This window comes from Pan troglodytes, chromosome 16, assembly GCF_028858775.2.
Source record: "Pan troglodytes isolate AG18354 chromosome 16, NHGRI_mPanTro3-v2.0_pri, whole genome shotgun sequence".
Taxonomy (NCBI): Eukaryota; Metazoa; Chordata; class Mammalia; order Primates; family Hominidae; genus Pan; species Pan troglodytes.
Window position 1 is genome coordinate 68,438,394 of NC_072414.2, and position 23,424 is coordinate 68,461,817.

Here is a 23,424-nt window from a genome sequence, read left to right on the forward strand (position 1 = left end):
TTACAAAGAGGTCTCATATATGTTATTTCAACTGGTCCCATAGTAGCACCATGAGGTGAATATGATTACATTTATTTTTCCAAATAAGGAAACAGATGCAATGAAATTAAGGCACTCACTCAAATTTTCTTAGCTAGTAGCCTGGCAGAGATAAAACTAGAACCCATGTTTGTCCTACTCCAAAGCCAATGCTATTTCTTTTTAATACAAATGCCTCTCAGAAAAAAAAGATAACATACTCTTGGAATTTTTTTTCCTGTTGTGTCCAATGGACAAATGAAGCATTTACTTTTTTTTTTTTCTTTTTGAGACAGGGTCTTGCTCTGTTGCCCAGACTAGAATGTGGTGATGCAATCATGGTTCACAGCAGCCTTGACCTCCTGGGCTCTAGTGATCCTTCCTCTCTTAGCCTCCTGAGTAGCTGGGACTACAGGTGTGTGCCACTATGCCTGGCTAAATTTGTTAATGTTTTGTAGGGACGGGGTCTCGCTACATTGCCCAGGCTAGCCTTGAACTTCTGGCCTCAAGTGATCCTCCTGCCTTGACCTCCCAAAGTGCTGGGATCATAGATGTGAGCCATTGCGCCCTGCCTAAATGAACTTTTATTAAAACCTCTTATTTAAACTCTGTAAATAAGAGTCTCCACAAAATACCCAGAAACTGCAGACGTTACAACCCAGGAACACAATACTTCTGAAACAACATTGCTGCTATACCCCAGGTGGCCAGGGACTAAAGGGGGACTTAAGAGAACAGGAAAGCAATTTACCGTTAAAGACCAACGTGCAATTCAGTTCCCAGCAATTTGGCTGGGATGCTAGACTACAGCACTCTTCGCCTCTGACTGCTCTTCCTGTATGGTAGGAACTTCTTGAAATTTCACAGCTCAGACTTTTGTTAATGTACTTACTCACCTCTTTTTTCACATGTAACACAATAAGTTAGCTTTCTGTTACTATTATTTATTTGTGCTCAATTTTTGGAAGCAGTTAGAATTGCTCAAGAGTTCATCAATTCTTCTTGATTTCAGATTACAGCACATCACAGACCAAAGAGATTTCCTTTATAAGGCTTTTTAGGCTCAATTTGAGTTTTGTAAGTGACGTTGAGCACCTCTGTTTTTCTCCCTAATGGGGAGTGTAAGCTTTTGGTATTCAACCCTGAATACACATACAATTTTCTTGTGGTTCTCCATATGGAAACCATAGGGCAGAAATGACTCACAAATGAAACGTAAAAAATAGATTAAGAAACTATACTTACTTAGGAGGAATTCTTAAAACTGTGTTCACATTTGTGGCTGGGACTACTGCTTGAAGGATGTGTTCAAGGGCTGTTAATCCACCAGCAGCTTGAAATGCAATCTGATCTGCCACATTCTAGACAGAAATACAAACAGAAGTTAGCCCAATTTCCCAGGCATTAAACTATAACCAAATGATATCTGTAGTCTGAAACATGCTGATGGTTCAACTATTCTACAAATATTATTTTATAAATATTTGTTGAATGCTACTCACTGCTAATTGTTTCAGTACTAGGAAATATAGGTCAAAAGGAGTGAGCATAAAATATATGGTTGCTGTCCTCCATGAAGCTTAAAATTGGTACATGGCAAGCACAGGCAACCAAAGCAAAAATGGACAAGTGGGATCACATCAAGTTAAAAAGCTTCTGCACAGCAAAGGAAACAATCCACCAAGCAAAGAGACAACCCACAGAATGGGAGAAAATATTTACAAACTATCTATCTGACAAGGGATTAACAATCAGAATATATAAGAGCTCAAACAACTCTGTAGGAAAAAATCTAATAATCCAATTTTAAAATGGGCAAAAAATCTGAATAGACATTTCTCAAGAGAAGACATACAGATGGCAAACAGGCATAGGAAAAGGTGCCCAACATCACTGATCATTAGAAAAATGCAAATCAAAACTACAGTGAGATATCATCTCACCCCAGTTAAAATGGCTTTTATCCAAAGACAGGTAGTAACAAATGCTGGTGAGGATGTGGAGAGGGAACTCTCATACACTGTTCGTGGGAATGTAAATTAGTACAATCACTATGGAGAATAGTTTGGAGATTTTTCAAAAAACTAAAAACAGAGCTGCCATATGACCCAGCAATTCCACTGGTAGGTATATGCCCAAAAGAAAGGAGATCCATATATCTAAGAGATATCTGCTCTCCCATATTTACTACAGCACTATTCACAATATAGCCAAGAACTGGAAGCAACCTAAGTGTCCATCAGGAGATGAGTGGATAAAGAAAACGTAGTACATATACGGAATGGAGTACTATTCAGCCATAAAAAGGAATGAGATCCTGTTATTTGCAACAACATAGATGGAAGTGGAGGTCCTTATGTTAAGTGAAATGAGCCAGGTGAAGTAAGACGAACTTCACATGTGCTCATTTATTTGTGGGAGCTAAACATTAAAACAATTGAACTCATGGAGATAGAGAATGGAAGGATGGGTACCAGAGACTGAGAAGGGTAGTGGGGGGGATGGGGTAGTGAGGAAGGAAGTGAGGGTAGTTAATGGGTACAAAACAATAGTCAGAAAGAATAAGACCTAGTACTTGATAGCCCAACAGGGTGAATATAATCAATAATAATTTAATTGTTCATTTACAAATAACTAAAATAATATAGTTGGATTGTTTGTAACACAAAAAATGAATGCTTTAGGTGATGGATACCCCATTTACTCAGATGTGATTATTAAGCATTGTATGCCTATATCAAAATATCTCATGTATACCATAAATACATATATAAACTATGTACCCACAAAAATTAAAAATTAGGAAAAAAAATGAGTGGCTAGGACCAACACTAATCGGATAGTTATAAATGAGGTGATTTTAATTATAAGTACCTTGAAAGATAAAAGGTTCTCTATGAGAATAATGGGGGAATCAACTATATAATGGGGAAAGGGTCAGGATAGGCTTCTCTGAGAAAACTGAAGTTTTAAGACACGTAAAAGAAAGTGGGAAGAGAAGAAGCACTCCAGGCAAAGGAAAAAAATTATATATACATTTTTAGCAACACTTACTTAAAAATCACATCTTTATCACATTGTAATCTTAATTACCACCTAACAATATAGACTTCCACAAAGATTCCCTCTACTAGAATATTTGTCTTCAGCAATAAAAGATAATCTAATATCTAATCATTTTAGCTGTATCCTTTTTAAAAAATACCATTTCAGCTATTTTGGGAGAACATTAAGTAACAATTTTAGAACTAAACCTATGATTATTTCTATGCAATTTACGATCTGTATATAATTCTTGTGGGAAATAACATTTCCAAGTTATTTGCATTTCTTTGGCATGGGGAAGAGAAGAGTAATTCTATGCTACACTGTATGTTTTGAAGCATAGGCAGAATCAACGCAATATATATGTAAAAAATAAGATAGCAACCTATTGTGACTTGAATTGTGCCCCCCTCAAAATTCATATGTGGAGGTCCCAACCCCTAGTATTTCAGAATGTAACTGTATTTGAAGAGAAGATCTTTAAAGTGGTAAATAAGTTAAAAGTGAGGCCGTTAGAGTAGCCTCTGGTCCAATATGACTGGCATTCTTATAAGAGGAGAAAGAGACACTGGGGTTACACCTGCACAGTCAAGAAGCCACATGAGGACACAGCAAGTGGTGGCCATCCATAAGCCAAGGAGAGAGGTGTCAGGAGAAACCAAACCTGTTGACACCTTGATCTTGGACTTCCAGCATCTAAAACCGAGGGAAAATCAATTTCTGTTGTTTAACCAACCCAGTCTGTGGCACTTTGTTATGGCAGCCCCAAGCAAACTAATACAGCCCCTCTATTACATCACCACCTTATATTTCTTCTAATAGCATTCCACAGCCTTGAAACGCTGAAATACTGAGGTTTTTTTGAAAAGGGAGTAGGGGGAAGATATTAGTATATATAAGCTCTGTCAAACATATTTGCCTGATTCTCCTGGTGTTCTGAGCATTAATGACGTATCAATTATTGTCTCCAGTACATGTCTAGAGTTTAGCAGTGTAATCAAATGCTTATCTTAATCATTCAATTGCTCTTTGTGCACAATAAAATACATTTTGTGACTATAAGAAGTTCATTGTGAAAGCTAGACAAGACTCATACATTTAAGATTAAAATTAATAATTTTGTTATTAATGGAAAAATATTTCTTTGCAATAAAACTAACAATCAAAACCTGCAAAATCCAGGTACCTAGTAATTTACTTAATACTGTAATGCTGTTGTTATTGCCTCTGTTTATGCTAGGATGTCAACATATTTAGAATAATAAGCTCTGTATTATCATATAATATACACAAAGAAAAGTGCACTAATCATAATTGTACAGCTGGATGCGTTAAAACAAATTGAACACATTGTGTAACAACTCCAAAATTAAAATACAAAGCTTTATAGTATGCCTTAGTATCCCTTGTGCCCATCTTATTCACTGTCTCTTCCTTGTCCCAAAATGTAAAGGTTATCCTGACTTTTAAACTCATGAATTCATTTTGCCTTCTTTTCATATCTATACCACACTTTACCCAACTGTGTCTAGCTTTTTTTGGTTGATTGTTTATTTCTAAATTTATTCATGTTGCTGCCTGTAGCAGTATTTCATTCATTTTCTTTGCTGTATATTTTCTGGATATTATTCTGTATCCACTTATTTAAATGTTTCACTGCTGATTGACATTTAGCTTGTTTCTACTTTGACACTTTGGACAAGGCTCCTTTAAACATTTGTGCACATGTATTTGGCACATGTGATATGCAGCTATATTGGGCATATCTAGGAGTAGAACTGCTGGGTCACAGAGTACGCATAGGTTCAGTTTTAGTAGCTATGGCCAAACAGCTTTCTAAAATATTTCAAACAATATTTGTGGTATAGTGTTAATTTCAGTTATTCCACATTCTCACTAAAAATTGGTTTTACCAGTCTTTTTAACTTTAGTCATTGTAATAGGTGTGTACTGGCATTTTTTTGAGGTTTTTATTTGCAGTTTCCTGATGACCAGGCAGGTTGAACATCTTATGTTTATTGGCTGTTCGTGATTTTAAAAATTTAAGGCTCAGATCTTAAATACACTGTTCAATCAAACTTGACAAATGCTTATCAAGACACATCCATTTCTATCACTCCAGAAAGTTCCCCATGCTCCTTGTATGGTCAATCCTTCCTTCCTGAAGCGACAACTGATTTGTTTCATAGTACCATAAGTTAGGGTTGTCTACCATAGATTTTCAAATAAGTTAAATCATATAGTATGTATAAATATTTCCTGGATTTAATTTGGTAGGGACTGGCTATCCTACCAGTAGTTTTACACCAAGCCTAGGGAACTATGGAAACATCTCAAGTGTAGGGAAAATGGTAGAGGGTCAAGATGGGGATGTAAACATACACCTCCTTTCTTATATGTAAAACAAATAAGGATTCCAGATAAAATATTTTAAAACATTAAAAATCATAACCATATTAAAAAATAAATGAAACATCTCTGTGAAACAGGGATGGAGAAGCTCATAGTAATGCATAAGGCAAGGGTCCAATTTTTAGTAGATTCTCAAAAGAACATTTGCTCCTTTAGATTATCCCCTCTTCTTCAGCTTTCACACTGATGCAGCCTCCAAATTCTGAATATTCTACTTCTGTTACACTTCTTGCCTCTTCTATCCATGACTACTGTTGATTACCATGTCAGGACCATGTCTAGTTAGGTTCTCATGGTATCTTATTTGAGGTATTACAGCAACCTCCTAATTAGTATCTTTGGGTCCAAGCTTACCCTAGCCAGCCCATTTGCTAGAGCACTGCTTCCCAAACTCTATCGAATAAAAGCCAATTTTTTGTTTTTAAAATTTTTACTCCATTATAGACTGACACTTTTGTGAAATACAATACAGATGAAGTACTGAACAAATGGGAAAAAATGTACTAAGTAGAAGGCCACATTTTAAAATAGTGTGAAAATAACCACATTGCCAAAGGCACTCTAAAAATTCAATGCAATTCCCATCAAAATGCTACCATCATTCTTCACAGAACTAGAAAAAACAATCCTAAAAATCACATGGAACCAAAAAAGAGCCTGCATAGCCCAAGCAAGACTAAACAAAAAGAACGAATCTGGAGGCATCACATTACCTGATTTCAAACTATACTATAAGGCCACAGTCACCAAAACAGCATGGTACTGGTATAAAAATGGGCACACAGACCAACGGAACAGAACAGAGAACCCAGAAATAAACCCAAATACTTAAGAGCCAACTGGTCTTCAACAAAGCAAACAAAAAAACATAAAGTGGGTAAAGGACACCATATTCAACAAATGGTGCTGGGATAATTGGCAAGCCACATGTAGGAGAATGAAACTGGATCCTCATCTCTCACCTCATGCAAAAATCAACTCAAGATGGATCAAAGACTTAAATCTAAGACCTGAAACTATAAAAATTCTAGAAGATAATATCGGAAAAACTCTTCTAGACATTGACTTAGACAAGGATTTCATGACCAAGAACCCCAAAGCAAATGCAATAAAAACAAAGATAAATAGCTGGAATTTAATTAAACTAAAGAGCTTTTGCATGGCAAAAGGAACAGTCAGCAGAATAAACAGACAACTCACAGAGTGGGAGAAAATCTTCACAATCTATACATCCAACAAAGGACTAATATCTAGAAACTACAAGGAACTCAAATTAGCAAGAAAAATTAGCAAACAACAACAACAACAAACAAACAACCCCATCAAAACATAGGCTGAGGACATGAATAGACAATTCTGAAAAGAACATATACAAATGGCCAATAAACATATGAAAAAATGTTCAACATCACTAATAATCAGGGAAATGCAAATCAAAACCACAATGTGACCTTACTCCAGCAAGAATGGCTATTAAAAAAAATAGATGTTGGTGTGGATGCAGTGAAAAGGGAACACTTCTACATTGCTGGTGGGAATGTAAACGAGGAAAACAGTGTGGAGATTCCTTAAAGAACTAAAAGTAGAATACCATTTGATCCAGCAATTCCACTACTGGGCATCTACCCAGAGAAAAAGAAGTCATTATGCAAAAAAGATACTTGCTCATGCATGTTTATAGCAGCACAATTCGTGATTGCAAAAATGTGGAACCAACCCAAATGCCCATCAATCAACAAGTGGATAAAGAAACTGGTGTGTGTGTGTGTGTGTGTGTGTGTGTGTGTGCGCGCGTGCGCGTGCGCACGTATGGAATACTACTCAGCCATTAAAAGGAATGAATTAATGCCATTTGCAGCAACCTGGATGGGATTGGAGACTATTATTTTAAGTGGAGTAACTCAGGGATGGAAAACCAAACATTGTATGTTCTCACTCATAAGTGGGAGCTAAGCTATGAGGATGCAAAGGCATAAGAATGATACAATGAACTCTGGGGACTCAGGGGGAAAGGGTAGGAAGAGGGTGAGGGATAAAAGACTACAAATTGGGTTCAGTGTATACTGCTGGGGAGATGGGTGCACCAAAATCTCACAAATCACCACTAAAGAACTTACTCATGTAACCAAATATCACCTGTTCCCCAAAAACCTATGGAATAAATAAATACAATAAAAGAAATAAATAAAATAGTAGATGCAAAAAGACATAAAATTACTCTGTCAACTTGCAAAATTTACTCTTGATTTGTGTATTTATCTCATTATGTTTCATAACAGTGGCCTGGCAATGGCTTATGGACTCCGTTTGAGTAGTCCTGCCCTGGATACACACTGAAGAAATACCCTAAAGAGTAAATGTCATTATATCACTCTTTGCTTAAAACACTCCAGGGACAACTTCTTCACCGTCTACAGAAAGAGATTCACGGACCTCAGAATGATCCCTCTCCAATAGCCTCCTTCCCTGCCAGGATCCTTCCTCTCTTGTAACCAAATTCCTTATATAACCTCTACGTTTTCATGCCTCTGTGCTTTTGCATAAACTGTTCCTTTTCAGAAGGATGATCCTCTAGTTTTTCATCTTTGTATCTCCACTAAACTCTGAGCTTGCTGATGTCAGAGACCATGTCTGCTTCATCATCATATCCCAAAGACTTAGCACAGGGGACTGCATTCAGTAATTGCTCACAATGTTTGCTGAATGAGAAGGAAGGCTGACAAAGATACTCTTATTATATATATATATGTGTGTGTGTATGTGTGTGTGTGTGTATATATATATATATATATATATATATATATATTTTTTTTTTTTTTTTTTTTTTTTTTTTTTGAGATGAAGTCTTGCTCTGTCACCCAGGCTGGGGTGCAATGGCGCGATCTCGGCTCACTGCAACCTCTGCCTCCTGAGTTCAAGTGATTCTTCTACCTCAGCCTCCCGGGTAGCTGGGATTACAGGCACCTGACAACATGCCCGGCTAATTTTTGTATTTTTTTTTTTAGTAGAGACGGGGTTTCACCATGTTGGTCAGGCTGGTCTCGAACTCCTGACCTCAGGTGATCCACCCGCCTCGGCCTCCCAAAGTGCTGGGATTACAGGTGTGAGCCACCATGTCCGGCCCCATTATACATGGTTTTAACTGCTAAAACACAAACAATAATTTCTCTAGTATGATTGCAGGATGAAATCCTCCATTCTTGTTACTATGTTTGCCTCACAGAATAGTTTTTCACTGGAAATGAGCTTCATGACCAAAGAATGAGATTCAGTTTTCCAAGACTGAAGGAAAGGTTCGCCCTGAACTTCCTTAACAACCATCAAGAAGGGAACTAAACTCTCCTCTCATATTCCATCTTAGTGTAAAGCCTTTATGTACTGACATCTCTCAACTCAAAAACATGGCATAGAGTATTTTAAGCCAAGCAGAAACACTGGTTGATCAGTCTGTCGACAGGGAAATCAAGCAGCACCACTGCTATTCCTGCAGACCCTCCACAATGGGAGGAAACTGGGTCAGCACTGCAGAAGTGGAGGGGAAAAGGACTGAGTAAAAGCAGATCATTTTAATGTATACATCTATGCCTTAAAAAAAAAACCCTCCAAAAAACCCTCAAAGCCTTTTCTGCAATGCCAACAACATGGATGCGACCTCTTGAAAAACCTAAGACACAAGCTCTAACAGATACTAAACAGGACCAAATAAGCCAATTTCAGGAAGATAAAGGCTATTCAGAGCCAACTTTTTACTAATGTACTATTGGAAACTGAAGTTTCAGTTTATTATTTGCAGCTTTTCAAAAAAAAAAAAAAAGCAAAAAAGCAAAATCAACTGTGAAATTTAAAAATCTCCCAAATCTCCACCTGGAGCTAAGGAAGATTCTGGTTATGTGTACTTCTGGATTAGAGATGCAACAAGCCACCTCGGGACTCTCTTCCATGGAGCATGGCCAGATAGACACACTGCTCAGTATCATCCTAAGTTCTTCATGTCCCACATCAAGCCCTATTCATCCATTACCTCTGCCGTACCTCATGGCCCCATTCTCTCTTGTCTGCAAGCTCCTCAACAGTGGCATCTGACTCATCTTTGCAGCCCCAGTCCTGGCACAGAGCAGGAATGGTAAATACCTGATAGATTAGTGATGGAACAAAAGAATGAACAAGTGAAAGGACTTATTTCAGACAGTAAAAATGTCCTGTGAGATATGATAGATTAACACAACATAGAGGCATGTTAAATATAACAAGAAGAAATACTGCTCACTGGATTCCATTCCCTAACAGTTTATACATAAAGATGGATGAAACAATCCTGTGATATTAGAGATGATTTCTTCATCTCATGGGGACAGAAAGGGAAAATCAAGCTGTCTCAATGATGAACCAACCAAGTATTAAAACTAAGAGAGAAAAAACCTTCGCAAGCATGTGGCGTTAAATACCTTATATGTAAATCTAAAAAGAAAATAATCCTCATACAAATCTAGGTAGACTTAAAGAACACAGAAAGCTTCCCCATCTCTTGTTCCTCTCTTTTCATACCACACTAACTTCCTGTGCCAATCACTTGGCACTTCTTATACTGTGCTCTGATTACATTTCTAGATGGCTTAATACCATAATAATAAGACTGGATGCTCTTCAGATACACCATTTTATACTTGTCCCTATCCCTCTTAGCATCCAGAAAAAGCAACTACACTAAAAATCCTTAACCATAATTATCTTCTCCGTTCAAACTGCCACCTTTCCAACTTGTAGTGTTCAAATGCTCTCCCAATCCCTTAAGACCAAGATCAAATGTTGCTTCTTCTGTTAAGTCACTCAGATCCCCTCAACTAAAATCAAAGCTCTCTGTATATTTAACTGTATTTTTTTGTGTGGCCCTTACCACTTTCTACTTTACGCAAAGTTATTTGTGTCCATGTAGTAGACTGTAAAGCCTATACTCTCCTATGTCTGTGTTCCTACCCAGGGCCAAGCACAGGATGCACACACTGCAGGTATCAAGCAAAGTGTTTTCAGTGACTGAAAATATCTCATTCTAGAAAGGTGAATTCCCTTTTACCCCTTTTCTAATTCTCTGCATTCAGACATATGAAACTGGAAAAAACTTTCACAGAAAGCTTGGTAATTCTGATTTGATTGAGAAAAACATACCTTTAAAGATAAGATGTGTGGCTTCCCTTATGCACCTGGCATAATACCTTAAAAGCTCTGCCTTCCCCTGCTCTCACCCACTGTGAGACTGACAACTGACTAATAGGATTAGTGGCTCCATTCTAATAACCCCACTTAGCTAAAGGCCAGCAAAAAATGACAGTCTCAATCTGAATTACACAGCCAGGGAATCCATCCAATTATTAACTAGAGTAACTGTTATTACCTCTCCCAATCAAAGAAGAGGCAGCTGTTAATCTTTGGCAGCCTGCAAAGGCTAGTGGCCTTTGTACTTGACTTTTCTGTAGACAATAATTATGTTCTTTGTGATCAGGGAGGAAGGCCTTCAAAGCTTTTTAGACAGAGGTGGCAGATGGGGAAAACTGTTTGCGTGTTCATTAGCAGTATAGGCTACATTTGTTCTGAGCATCTGTGGCACCTTAAGACCTGTTTAGAGAAAATACAAGTAGGTTTTGGCAAGTCCATAAATTTAGAACTCAGGAGCCTAATTTATAGAGATGAGAAGGTCCTGAAGTGAAAATTTTTATGGTCGTTTTTCCCAATATGGAAAACTTTACTAACACTTAAAAGACATCATTTCCACTTTTCTACTATCCTTGTCTGTTAATGTTAGTTTAAAAGAAGGAAGCACAATGAGATGATGCTCCTTGTTCTGTGTTTTTCCCTTACAAGCTTCCTAACTGCTGGCTTCTTTATATTCCTATAATCTACATAAATATCTATGCTCAGCTTTTCAGCTGTAGGCACTAACACTGATAGTACAAGGTTTTGGGGTCAAGGATGTTACAAGAACAAAAGCATACTGTGGGAAGGTGATGCCAAAAACAGTAAAATTATAAGCTACAATTTTAAGGCTTAGGCGATACAGTAAGTGGGGCTGAGAGGCTAGAAAAGCTTTCTCAGTATCAGAGGAACAATTCCTTTGCGATGCTAATTAGAAGTTGGACTCTTTGGAAGACGCTCCCTGAGGGAGCTGAATTGTGCCATTTCTGACCCATTTGGACTAAGGAAGGAAAGAGCAGAGTGAGTGAGAGAGGGTGAGTGCAGTAACTGAGGGACAGAAGCAGACCACAAGACCTGAGTGGTCTTTCTCTTTCTTTTTAAGCTGTTGGGAGATAGATGACCAAAGATTAGTATGAAGAGTTCATTACTGCAATCCAACAAAGCTCATGATAGTTATTTTGATCTTCCTTACCCTCAAGTTCTCCAAAGCTGCCAAGTGGGAGGCACTGGGCCAGGACCAGCACTCATAGTCTAGTAAGCAGTAGACTTACAAATAGATAAATGCAATATAGTGAGATAAATGTTATAATGAGTGGATATAAAAAGATGCTCATAGAAGAAATGATTCCTTTGACTAATTCTTTAGAACACAACTGGACAATGTGGACAGTTTTCTGAGCTACTATGCTCTCAAATTAAAAGACAAAGGACATAAGTCAAGACTGTATACATGATGTTCCTTGTACAACTTCTTTATATGCCAACCATTTTCAACTTCCAGGTCTACCCACTGGTTTACAGCAGAACCTTATGAGTCTTAACACAGCAGTTCCTTTTTTCTTTGCCCCTATATCTCAAGTATGCTGAATGTTTTAAAGTTTGAAGGTAAAAGAAATTTGGGACTATGAGAGCAAAGAAAATTTGCTTTGGGCAAATGGGTTATATAGACAAGAGCCAGTAACATGGACAAACTCTAATGGGTCCAGCAGCTCCCAGGAGGCAGGAGCTTAGAGCTCAGAGGCTTTTCTCAGAGGTGGCAATTTCTATTTTCTCTCCATCATAACACTTTTGCTTCTTTACTGATTTTTCTATTTATTTGGTTGTAAACTAAATCATAATGATTATAGTATCTGTTTACTTCATCACAAACTAGATTGCGAGGTCTCTAACAGCTGGAATTATGTTTATATTGCGTCTAGCAAAAAGTAGGTATTCAATAAATATTTGCTGAATCAAAGAATAAAGTTACAATTAATTTAATTTCTGGGGCTCTGACATCAGAAATTCCCTTAAGAGGAGAGACAGCCCATCAATGAGAAAGAAAAGGCTTAGAATCCCACAGCCTTGGAAAAGTCAAGGTAAGGGTACAAGTAAGCTAGAAACTTTGGAAAACGTTACTGGTCCTTGTCTGTGCTGACAGAGAAGGCAGGCCCTACTGTTAGGCCTGCCTGAAGGGAAAGAGGGAAAGGAGAGACCAGTGATGTGAAGGCCAACCACAGGGCCTTTGTCAATTATCCTGTCTTACTCATCTTGGTATCAGTTTTTTTTGCGTTATTCTTAGGGAAAGTAGTGACCCAGAACTCAGAACTTTCTTTCTTTTTTTTTTTATATATATTCTTTAAAAAAAATTTTTAAATTATACTTTAAGTTCTGGGATACATGTGCAGAATGTGCAGGTTTGTTACATTGGTATACATGTGCCATGGTAGTTTGCTGCATCCATCAACCTGTCATCTACATTTGGTATTTCTCTTAATGCTATCCCTCCCCTAGCACCCCACCCCTCAACTGGCCCCAATGCGTGATGTTTTCCTCCCTGTGTTCTCATTGTTCAATTCCCACTTATGAGTGAAAACATGCAGTGTTTGGTTTTCTGTTCTTGTGTTACTTTGCTGAGAATGATGGTTTCCAGCTTCATCCATGTCTCTGTAAAGGACATGAACTCATCCTTTTTTATGGCTGCATAGTGTTCCATGGTATGTATGTGGCACATTTTCTTTATCCAGTCTATCATTGATGGACATTTGGGTTGGTTCCAAGTCTTTGGTATTGTGAATAGTGCTGCAATAAACATATGTGTGCATGTGTCTTTATAGTAGAATGATTTATAATCCTTTGGGTATATACCCAGTAATGGGATTGCTGGTGACCCAGAACTTTCTATATCCTGAGGGACAGAGGGGGAAAGCAATTCTTGGGAGTCAAAACAAACTTAAGGAGGAAACAGGAACCCAAATTTTACTTTTATCAAATTACCATCTTGGAGGGCTACTGAGAGCAACATTTCGAGGGCTTACCATGTAACAGGCCCTGGGCTATCTTCACATATAAGTCCTCACAACAATCCTATGAGGTAGGATTCATCAGCCCCATTATACAGATAAGGAAATCAGTCTTAGAACAGTCAGTTACTTGCTCAAATGTACAAAGCTAGAGGTAGCAGAGCTGGGGACTGAGTCTAGGTTTATCTGATTTCTGAGTGTGTAATGGGTTTACACCAAGAATGCTGTGGGAAAATCTTGCATGTAACTGCAAGTATGCATTTGACTTTTGGCACCCTTATCTCTAAATAGCCCAAATTTATAAAATCTTGGGCTACTTAGAGCCCAAGATTTTACTATATGTACATATACTTTTAAAAATACATTTTTAAAACTTTTTATTTTCAAGTAATTTTAGATTTATAGAAGGGTTGCAAGGATAGTAGAGATTTCCTATATGCCTTAGTCAAGCTTTCCTTTGTATTAGCATCTTTTTTTTTTTTTTTTTAGATGGAGTCTTGCTCTGTCACCCAGGCTGGAGTGCAGTGGCGTGATCCTGACTCACTGCAACCTCTGCCTCCCGGGTTCAAGCCATTCTCCTGCCTCAGCCTCCCAGGTAGCTGGGACTACAGGCATGTGCCACTACACCCGGCTAATTTTTTTGTATTTTTAGTAGAGATGGGGTTTCACATATTGGCCAAGCTGGTCTCAAACTCCTGACCTCAAGTGATCCACCCACCTCGGCCTCCCAAAGCGCTGGAATTACAAGCATAAGCCACCGTGCCCAGCCCATATTAACATCTTATATAACCATGGTATGTTTATCAAAACTAAGAAATTATATTGGTAGTATACTTTTAACTAACCTACAGCCTTTATTTTGATTTTCTGTTTTTCTATTGATGTCCTCCTTTTTCTGTTCCAGGATTGAATATAGAATACCACATTGCATTTAGCTTAATAATATTTTAAAGATAAGTAAAGTTACTTTTAGGATTAGAGGAGGGATCCTGAGCTTTCTTATATTAGCATTCACTAGCAGCTTAAAAAAAAAAATCCTTGAAATAATCCAGACTCAAAGAATATAAAGGAATGTTAAGTTTGACTATCACAAGTAAATAAAAAGGAAATGAAAGAGCTAACTAGATTCTAAGGGACTGAAATATGAGTAGTTCTTTTAACCAGTGGTGCAGTTCTTGAGATTGCCAGGAAATGGGGAGAAATGTGCACACAGCAGGAGGGAAACAGGCCTTGGGTAAGGCGGCAGGAAATGTGGGAAAATGTGGGACCAGGGTTAGAAAAGACTCCAGGTGGCCCAAGATGGGCTCCCTGCAGCTCAAGCCCCAGCTGGCCTTCAATAGTTCCTCAGCCAGGGCATCTTTCAAAACACCTTCCTTCCTGGATGTCAGAACTGGAGCTCATCTCTGCAGGCTCTGCTTCCAACTTCAGCACAGATACTGCTTCAGTCTTTAGAGTACGCCTTTTCCACTTGTGCCATGATAAGATATTTATTGCAATATATATATTTTTTCTTTCCAAGAAGCAGCTGGGGTAAAAGTCTTTAGATGAGGCACAAGGAAAGTCAAGCACAGCTAATTTTAGAGATGATCCTGTTAGCAAGTACTGGGTCTGCTTAATTTAGTCTAAAGGAAACGAAGGGAAGGAAACAGCTAGTGATAGGCAGGGGCAGGGTTTTCTCAGATGGATTATCTGGAGCCTGCTCTCTGGTTTAGACCCTCCCGTTCTCTAGCACCTAAAAGGCTTATGGGAGAAACACAGGAGGCAAAAACATTGCAAAATGTGTTCCTATCAGACTATCTGACACAAAATGTAGTGCAGCAAGGAAGAAGGTAAAGATGAACCACCTTTCAGCACGGGGACTTCAAGGTACCCACGTTAATCTATACTTTGGTCATGGATGAACAGTGTTTAACATTGTTGAGCTTCTGTTCTCCATCATAATGTCACAAATAATACCTTCTTATATGGAGAACAGTGTGAAAACTTTTTTCAGAATATCTGTTCTTCTTGATTTTGCTAAAGCAAACGTGATCAAGTGTTTACTGAAGAGTTAATATTGCCCCACTGAATTCTAACTTTAGAGCTACTCTGTGCTGCTACTATTAGCTAGTGAGAATAAGACCTTTACTAAAGGCGAACTGAAACATTTAAAAGGCTGCTCATTTACGGCAAACAAAACTCAGAAGAGTCGTTAAGCCCGGAGGACACCCGACCATTAAATAATTTTATGAAAAGGCAAATATAAAATCCCTTCCTCTTCATAAGGAGCACTTTTAAGTTCATTCCAAGAGAAATTTGAGGATTAATTTATATTTACACAACACTTTTAATCTGAAATTTAAAATACATTTAGCTTTAAGTCAGCAGGCAAGTTTATATCCTCACTACATAGGCAAGTGATCATATAAAAAATAAATGTAAAGATCCTAAAAAAAAACTATACCTCTGAAAATATTCATTTGTAAATATTAAATGGCACACAACACCAGGAGGCCTTTTTAGCAGGGAAAGGGAGAAGTAGGGATCTGAGAAAGATAGGCAGGAATGAAATATTTTATCAGGGGAATCAGGTAGAAAGACCATTTAGGGTTGTTAACTTTGTGATATAAGTGATTTCAAAATAAGTCTTGTCCTAGCAGCTACAGCCCAGAACATCTACTGTCCACTAGACTATGAGCTCCTTATGGGCATGGACTGTGTATCCACTGTTCAGAAGCTATTACAATAGTGGCTAAGAGCATGGCCTATGAAATAATTCTGCCAGAGTTTGGATCTTAACTCCTCTTCTTATCCTCTTGATGCCTCGGTGTTCTTATTCATATAACAGGGCTAATACTTCCTATCTCAAGTGCTTGTTTAGATGACTGAATAATCTGCATAAATGTTAGTGATGATCATCTTTGAATTCTGTCCCCCAAACTCCTCTAGCTAAATAAGTGCCTAATAAATTTTTATGAAACAAATGTTAGTTCCTACTCTAGAGAGCTCTTCCTTTTTCTAGGCTTCACATTTCATTTCTATTTCATTCAATGCTAAGTGATACTCATAATAGTATACCCTTAATGTTCTTGATGGACATATCCTGGGATCTTTGTAGTATCTTAAAATTGTACTACAGTATAGTTTCTCTCATAAAACCTATATTTTAGCTAAGAATCTAACTACTCACTCATGTTACTTCCTCAAAGGGGCCTTCTCTAACCTCTAGATTGTGTTTAGTCTTCCTACTATATCCATGAACAACTGTGTATTTCCTCAGTTATAATAGTGATCACTCTTTATTGTAATTATTTGTTTGTCTAGAAGGACAGAGCCTATAGCTATCTTTTGTTTTTTTGTTTTTGTTTTTGTTTTGAGACAAAGTCTCACTCTGTCACCCAGGCTGGAGTGCAGTGGTGTGATCATAGGTCACTGCAGCCTCCACCTCCTGGGCTTAAGTGACCCTCCCAACCCAGCCTTCGAGTAGCTGGGACTACAGGCACACACCACCACACCTGGCTAGTTTTTGTATTTTTAGTAGAGATGGGGTTTTGCCATATTGCTCAGGCTGGGCTTGAACTCCTGAGCTTAAGTGACCCAACCACCTTGACCTCCCAAAGTCCTGGGATGACAGGCATGAGCCACTGTACCCAGCCTATAGCTGTCTTATCACTGCTGTTTCCCATGTGCTTGGTCCATTTTAAAAAATCCTAACATTTGTTGTACTCATACACACCCCCCACCCCCTCAACAGACAAACACACACATGCCCTCTAAGTACTCTCCTAAGTGCTGCCTTGCAAGAACTGTCTCATATCACAACAGCATGAGGTTGATACAATTACTATTCCCATCTACATGTGGAAACTAAAGCTCAGAGAAAATAAGTAGTTGGCTTATGATTATATAAATAGTAAGTGCTGATCAGGAAGTCAAACCCAGATATGTCTGACTCTAGAATCTGAGCTTTCAAACACCATAGTATATTGCCTCCCTGCATGGTACACACTGAAAAACAAAATTGTTTAATTGAACTAAAATGTCTATAAAGTGAATGCAATTATATAAAGGGTCAGTGGCGGGAAGTTTTCCTAGACAGATGATAGCACTACAGATATAATGAACTAAAAACTTTTAGATTAGAGATAGCTCTATGTTACTCCTGAGAGAAAAGTTACTGAAGCTTTGAAAAGGGTCATTATTCAAGTAGCTAAGAATAAATGGTAAAAGACAGAAAATAAGTACAGAATTCAGGAATTTTAGATTAGCAAGGAATGTGAAAATCATCTCATTTCTTTATGAAAATTAAATACTATTAGATGAGACAAAGATATGCCTTGGAATATATTAGGATGGTCATTTTGGGTATCTGTATACTTACTAGCTTTTTATGGTATATTTTATAACTCACTGTCTTGGATTCATATATAAACAGGCTTTGTTAATATATCAATTCAGCAAACTATCTAGTACCTAGAATATATAAGGAATGTATAGTTGGTGCTTTAGAAGACCAAATCTAAGGTCAGAAAAAAAAAACCTCAAATAATTAGGCTCACGACTGTAATCCCAGCACTTTGGGAGGGTGGGGAGAGAGGATCTCTGGAGGCCAGGAGTTCGAGACCAATTTTCATTAGTTAATAAACTGAAGTGATAAGAAGAGTTAGCCCTTCATAGCTGTAGTTAGGTTATCCATTTGTGTCCCTGATGTTACAATTAAGTATCACAATAATACATAAATGATATACCTTATATAAAGCGTATACAAAGCTGTTAACAATATTAACAAAATGGCCTAATTAAAAAACACAACTTGTTGAAATACTGACTTCTACATATTCCTCCCATAATTCCAAAATAGGTCAGCTTAACTCTCATGAAGTATTAATGTCTTTAATAAAACTGGCACATTGCTTTAAATAAATGTATTAAATTTGTTTAAAAAATCTATTAAATTTGTTTCTATGGCAATGGATGCAAAGTTAGTAGACAAGTCTCTAAAGTCTTCTATCAAATGAACTCAGCAGTCTTATCGCCCTGTGTCCCCAGATACTAGGGTACCAATTTGTTTATCACTGATCTTGAATATAAGGATGTTAATGCATTATTCAGAAATGCATTATACATTTTACTGCTTTTGTACAGAGAATTTAATTCAGAGAATGCTTTGTGCCCGCAAGAATTTAGTGTAAATTACACATAAAAAATCATGTAATATGTTTCTGACAAGTGATTTATACATTCCTATTCATCAAAGTAGACTGTTAGTGTATAATATTATTTCTCATTTACATGGGGAATTCTACTCTGAAAAATCCAAAATGCATTGTTACTAACTTTCATTTTCTAAAAATTGTAAAAACCTATGGAGAATAATAATTTAGGTCAAATTATGAGACAGAGACAGAGAGCAAGTACCCCAGTATAATTTATTCCAATTTGAATTTGGTGGAGAGATACTTCTTCAATCACTATACAATGAATGATTCACCAGTAGGAAGTCAGTTACAAGATTGCTGATTTCAATTCTATCAATAAAGCAATGGTTCATCTTCAAATAATAAACTAATTTTTAAGTTTTATATTTTGAGGAAAAAGTAAAACTGTGATACTCAAATTCTAATTCTGAAGGTCATTTGCACATACAGCTTGTAGCAAGATGTGAAAAATATGGACTGTACAGAGATTGTTGAAATACATACAAGCATGTGCAAAATGCAAACTTCAGATTTTTACACTAAGACAGAGTAGTAAATAAGTATTTCAACCATAAAGTGTAAATGTTAACAAAATGTTGGGGGATGGGGACATTAGAGGAGTGACGACTAAGGTGTAGAATTTCTTTTTAGGGTAATTAAATGTTCTAAAATTGATTGTGGTCATGGTTGCACAGCTCTGTGACTATACTAAAAGCCACTGAATTGTACAGTTTAAATGGGTGAATTGTAAGTCATAAAATTATATATAAATAGAGCTGTTAAAAATATTAACAAAATGGTCTAATTAAAAATACAACTTCATGTGATATGTTTCTGACAAGTGATTTATACATTCCTGTTCATCAAAATAGACTGTTAGTATATAATGTTATTTCTCATTTACATGGGGAATTCTATTCTGAAAAATCCAAAATGCATTGTTACTATACAAATACATATATAATATATATAAATGTTGGTTTCCTATATATTCCTCCCATAATTCCAAAATAGGTCAGCTTAACTCTCATGAAGTATTCATGTCTTTAATAAAAGTGGCATATTGCTTATATTGCTTTAACCAATCATGATATATAAAATTCAAATTAGAAGACAATTTTATAAAAATATTTTTTACCTTATAAAGGGGTTCACACTCAGTAAACTAATTGGAGTTATAAAGTTTTAAATAATAGATGAGAAATATGTATTTGCATAAAATGAGGAAGACTTGAAATCAGGCAAAACTCCATGATACTAAGTTTGGATATGCCACATTTTTGTTTCTCAAACCAGCCAACACATTTCCAATACTGTGACCACAGAAGTACTGAGCTATGGTTCCCAGGTCAGTCACTGATTGTCCTTCATGTAAATCTGATAGAACCGACTAATAATCAACAAAGAGATTCAGAATCTATTTGCTTTGGAAAAATGAGTAATAATATAAATAACTTTTAGGATCCAAATTCCAAAGGCAATTAAATTACATCCAGGGAATCATTTATTCACTCAATAAACATTTTTGGGCATCCACCCAATGCCAAATACTGAGGTGGGTCTGCTTTAGGAAGACAGTTAAACAACCATAATTGCATAGTACATATTATAACATGAGTACAATCAGAGGGCTCAGAGAGCACAGAAGAGTAATAACGGTTTACTTTTTTTTGAAGAAAATACATACTTTATATATGAAAAATAACTACTGCAGCATGTTTCCATGTATGCTTGGAGAGGATGATATGCTTTCCATTTCAAAGTCCCAGTCAGTAAAAAATGTGCATAAATCAACAACCACCAATCCCAATTGTTGTGTGTAACTTTGGTGACTTCACTTAACCTCTCCATCCTTAGTTTTTTCACGCACACCATGAATTCCTGACTTTCCTAAGACTGAAATAACTGTCAGTACTGAAATAAGACTCTTATGTTAAACTATGGTTTAAAGTTCCTTCAAAACATCAACACAATCAGCTTAACACAAATCTTCCTTATCTTGATGGCCCAATTACTCAAATACTTTACTTACTTTACCAGCAAATCTGTAAAAATTCCATAGCTTTGCAAGACAACATGCAGCAGTAAAATACTGTAAAATGCTTTCCTCTTACAGCAAAAGCAAAACAAAAACAAAAATTCAGATGTATGAACCAGCCATGCACGCAACATTTTTATGCTCTGTATAGATGGCACTAGTCTACCCTGTGGAGAATGGAGAGCCATGGTAGAAGGCCTTGAGAAGACTAGTGTCTATATAATGAGACAAAAGTGATAATAAGTAGCTATAAGATAAGGCAAAATTTGGTAGGTGTCTGAAGAAAAGTGCAGACAAAGTGTTTCAGAGTTCAAAGAAGAGAAGATCATTACTTCTGGGAAAATATTTTCATTTAAATTACTAGACATTTATGGATGATTCCATTAGAAACAAGATCAATATAAATATAAGTGAATATTTTAAAATATATTCACTTAATATTTACATCTTACTGCATATTTTTGACTCTATATTTTTATGACACTCAGACATAGAAAATGACAGTCCCAAATTCTGCTTAGAAAAGTTCATTCTGTGCTTTAAGATGTTTAAGATAGCTGTTACAGCTTCTGGAGTTGTGTTTTTTTGTTCTGGTTTTTTTTTTTTGTTTGTTTTTTGTTTTTTACCATTCATGTAAAGACTTACCAATACGTAAGAGTGTATGCATGAAATGAAACAAGAATTGAAAGTTAATTTTGAAAGATCTAGGGAATAAATATGAATGGTAGGTTTACATACAGGGAAGATCTAAGTGACCTAACCATTCAAATAATCCATTGTATGCCCCTTAAAATGTGAAAAATTAAACATAATTACTGACCATATTAAAACAGACTAAACTAATACATGATTGTTAGGCATAATTTATTTTTTGGTAAAGCTAGATTTTCTGTATGTATACTTAAAAAATATATAGGCATTCCTTTGTCTGGGTGCCTATTTTAATTAGTCACTGTTAGAATTTTATCCTGTTAAAAGATTTTCACGGGTAGATCAAGTAATTTTATCTTTGCCTTTATGACATCATTAGCCCCATCTTAGGATTTAATTGATTTTGAATTCTTGGTCTAAAACACAAACTTATAATTATGATGTTTTTCCTGCATAGTAATTTTGATTCATAGGATTAGTAACCTATTGAAAATCTTCACTCTCCTAAACTCATATCTATCATAAGGCCCTTAGCATACTTTAACTCCCAATTATATGCCATCCTACTATGTTATTGTTATGGACTACAGTGTAATTTTTTTTCTTTTTTAAATATAAATAAAAAATTAATTTTATTTAAAAAATTTCAACTTTTATTTTAGATACAGGGGGAACATCTGTGGGTTACATGGGAATACTACATGATGCTGAGGTTGAGCCCATCACCCAGGTAGTGAGCACAGTATGCAACAGGTAGTTTTTCAACTTGCTCCCCCTCCCTCCCCTTCTAGTTGTCCCCACTGTCCACTGCTTCCATCTTTATGTCCATATGTGTTCAGTGCTTAGCTTCCACTTATCAGTGAGAACATGTGGTATTTGGTTTTCTGTTCCTGAATTAGTTTGCTCAGGATTATGGCCTTCATGTTGTTGCAAAGGACATGATTTCATTCTTTTTTATGGCTGTGTAGTATTCGATGGTGTATATATACCACATTTTCTTTATTCAATCCACCATGGATGGGCACCTGGGTTGATTCCATGTCTTTACTATTGTGAATAGCACAGTGGTGAACATAACAGTACATGTGTCTTTTTGGCAGAATGCTTTATTTTCTTTTGGGTATACACCCAAGTAATGGGATTGTTGGGTCAAATGGTAGATCTGTTTTAAGTTCTTCAAGAAATCTCCAGACTGCTTTCCACAGTGGCTGGACTAATTTACGTTCCCACCAACAGAGTAGACGCATTCCTTTTTCTCTCAGCCTTGCCAGCATCTGTGGTTTTTTGACTTAAAAAAGTAGTTGAACATTGTCAATAATTAATAATGTCATGTATTTTTACAATTTCTAGGTTCATCATTTTTATATATCCTATTCCTTCCCTCTGAGCTCATTTTCTTGTTGAAGTATACCTTTTAATTATTTTTAGTGATGACCTGTGGTAACTATATTTCCTTATCTTTGAATATCTGAAAATAGCTTCATTTTGTCTTCATTCTTGAGTGTTCTACTGTGCACAAAATTCTACATGATAATTATGCATTTTGAACATATTGCTGTATTGGTTTTTGGCAGCTCTTATCGCTAAGATGAAGTTTGCTACCAGTCTAACTGTACATTTTACATAATCTGTCTCTACTCTAGTAGTTTAAAGTATTTTCTTCTTCTCTTTGATCTTTTGCAGTTTCACTGTGATGCCTTTATTCAATTCTTGAAAATTATCAGGTGTTTTATTCAAATAGTGCTAATTCTTCTTTTCTTTCCATTCTCTTCATCCAGAACTCCAAATAAACATCAATGGAGCCCCACAGTTTATACTCTATCATTCTGAACCATTCTTTCACACTTTTTATCTGTTCTTCTGCTATTTTTAAGATATAGTCCTTAATATTAAT

The 23,424-nt window shown here is 36.6% G+C and overlaps 1 protein-coding gene across 29 annotated transcripts in view; it reads right to left on the bottom strand.

Annotated features, from left to right (window-relative positions):
* The window catches only part of SCAPER (S-phase cyclin A associated protein in the ER), a 567,113-nt gene that overhangs the window by 155,161 nt on the left and 388,528 nt on the right, over window positions 1–23,424 (bottom strand). For all 29 annotated transcript variants that reach the window (XM_523229.8, XM_009429613.4, XM_063795293.1 and 26 more), the window contains one exon: window positions 1,264–1,379. In XM_523229.8, the coding sequence (XP_523229.2) occupies window positions 1,264–1,379 (116 nt within the window). The remainder of the gene's footprint in view (window positions 1–1,263; window positions 1,380–23,424) is intronic.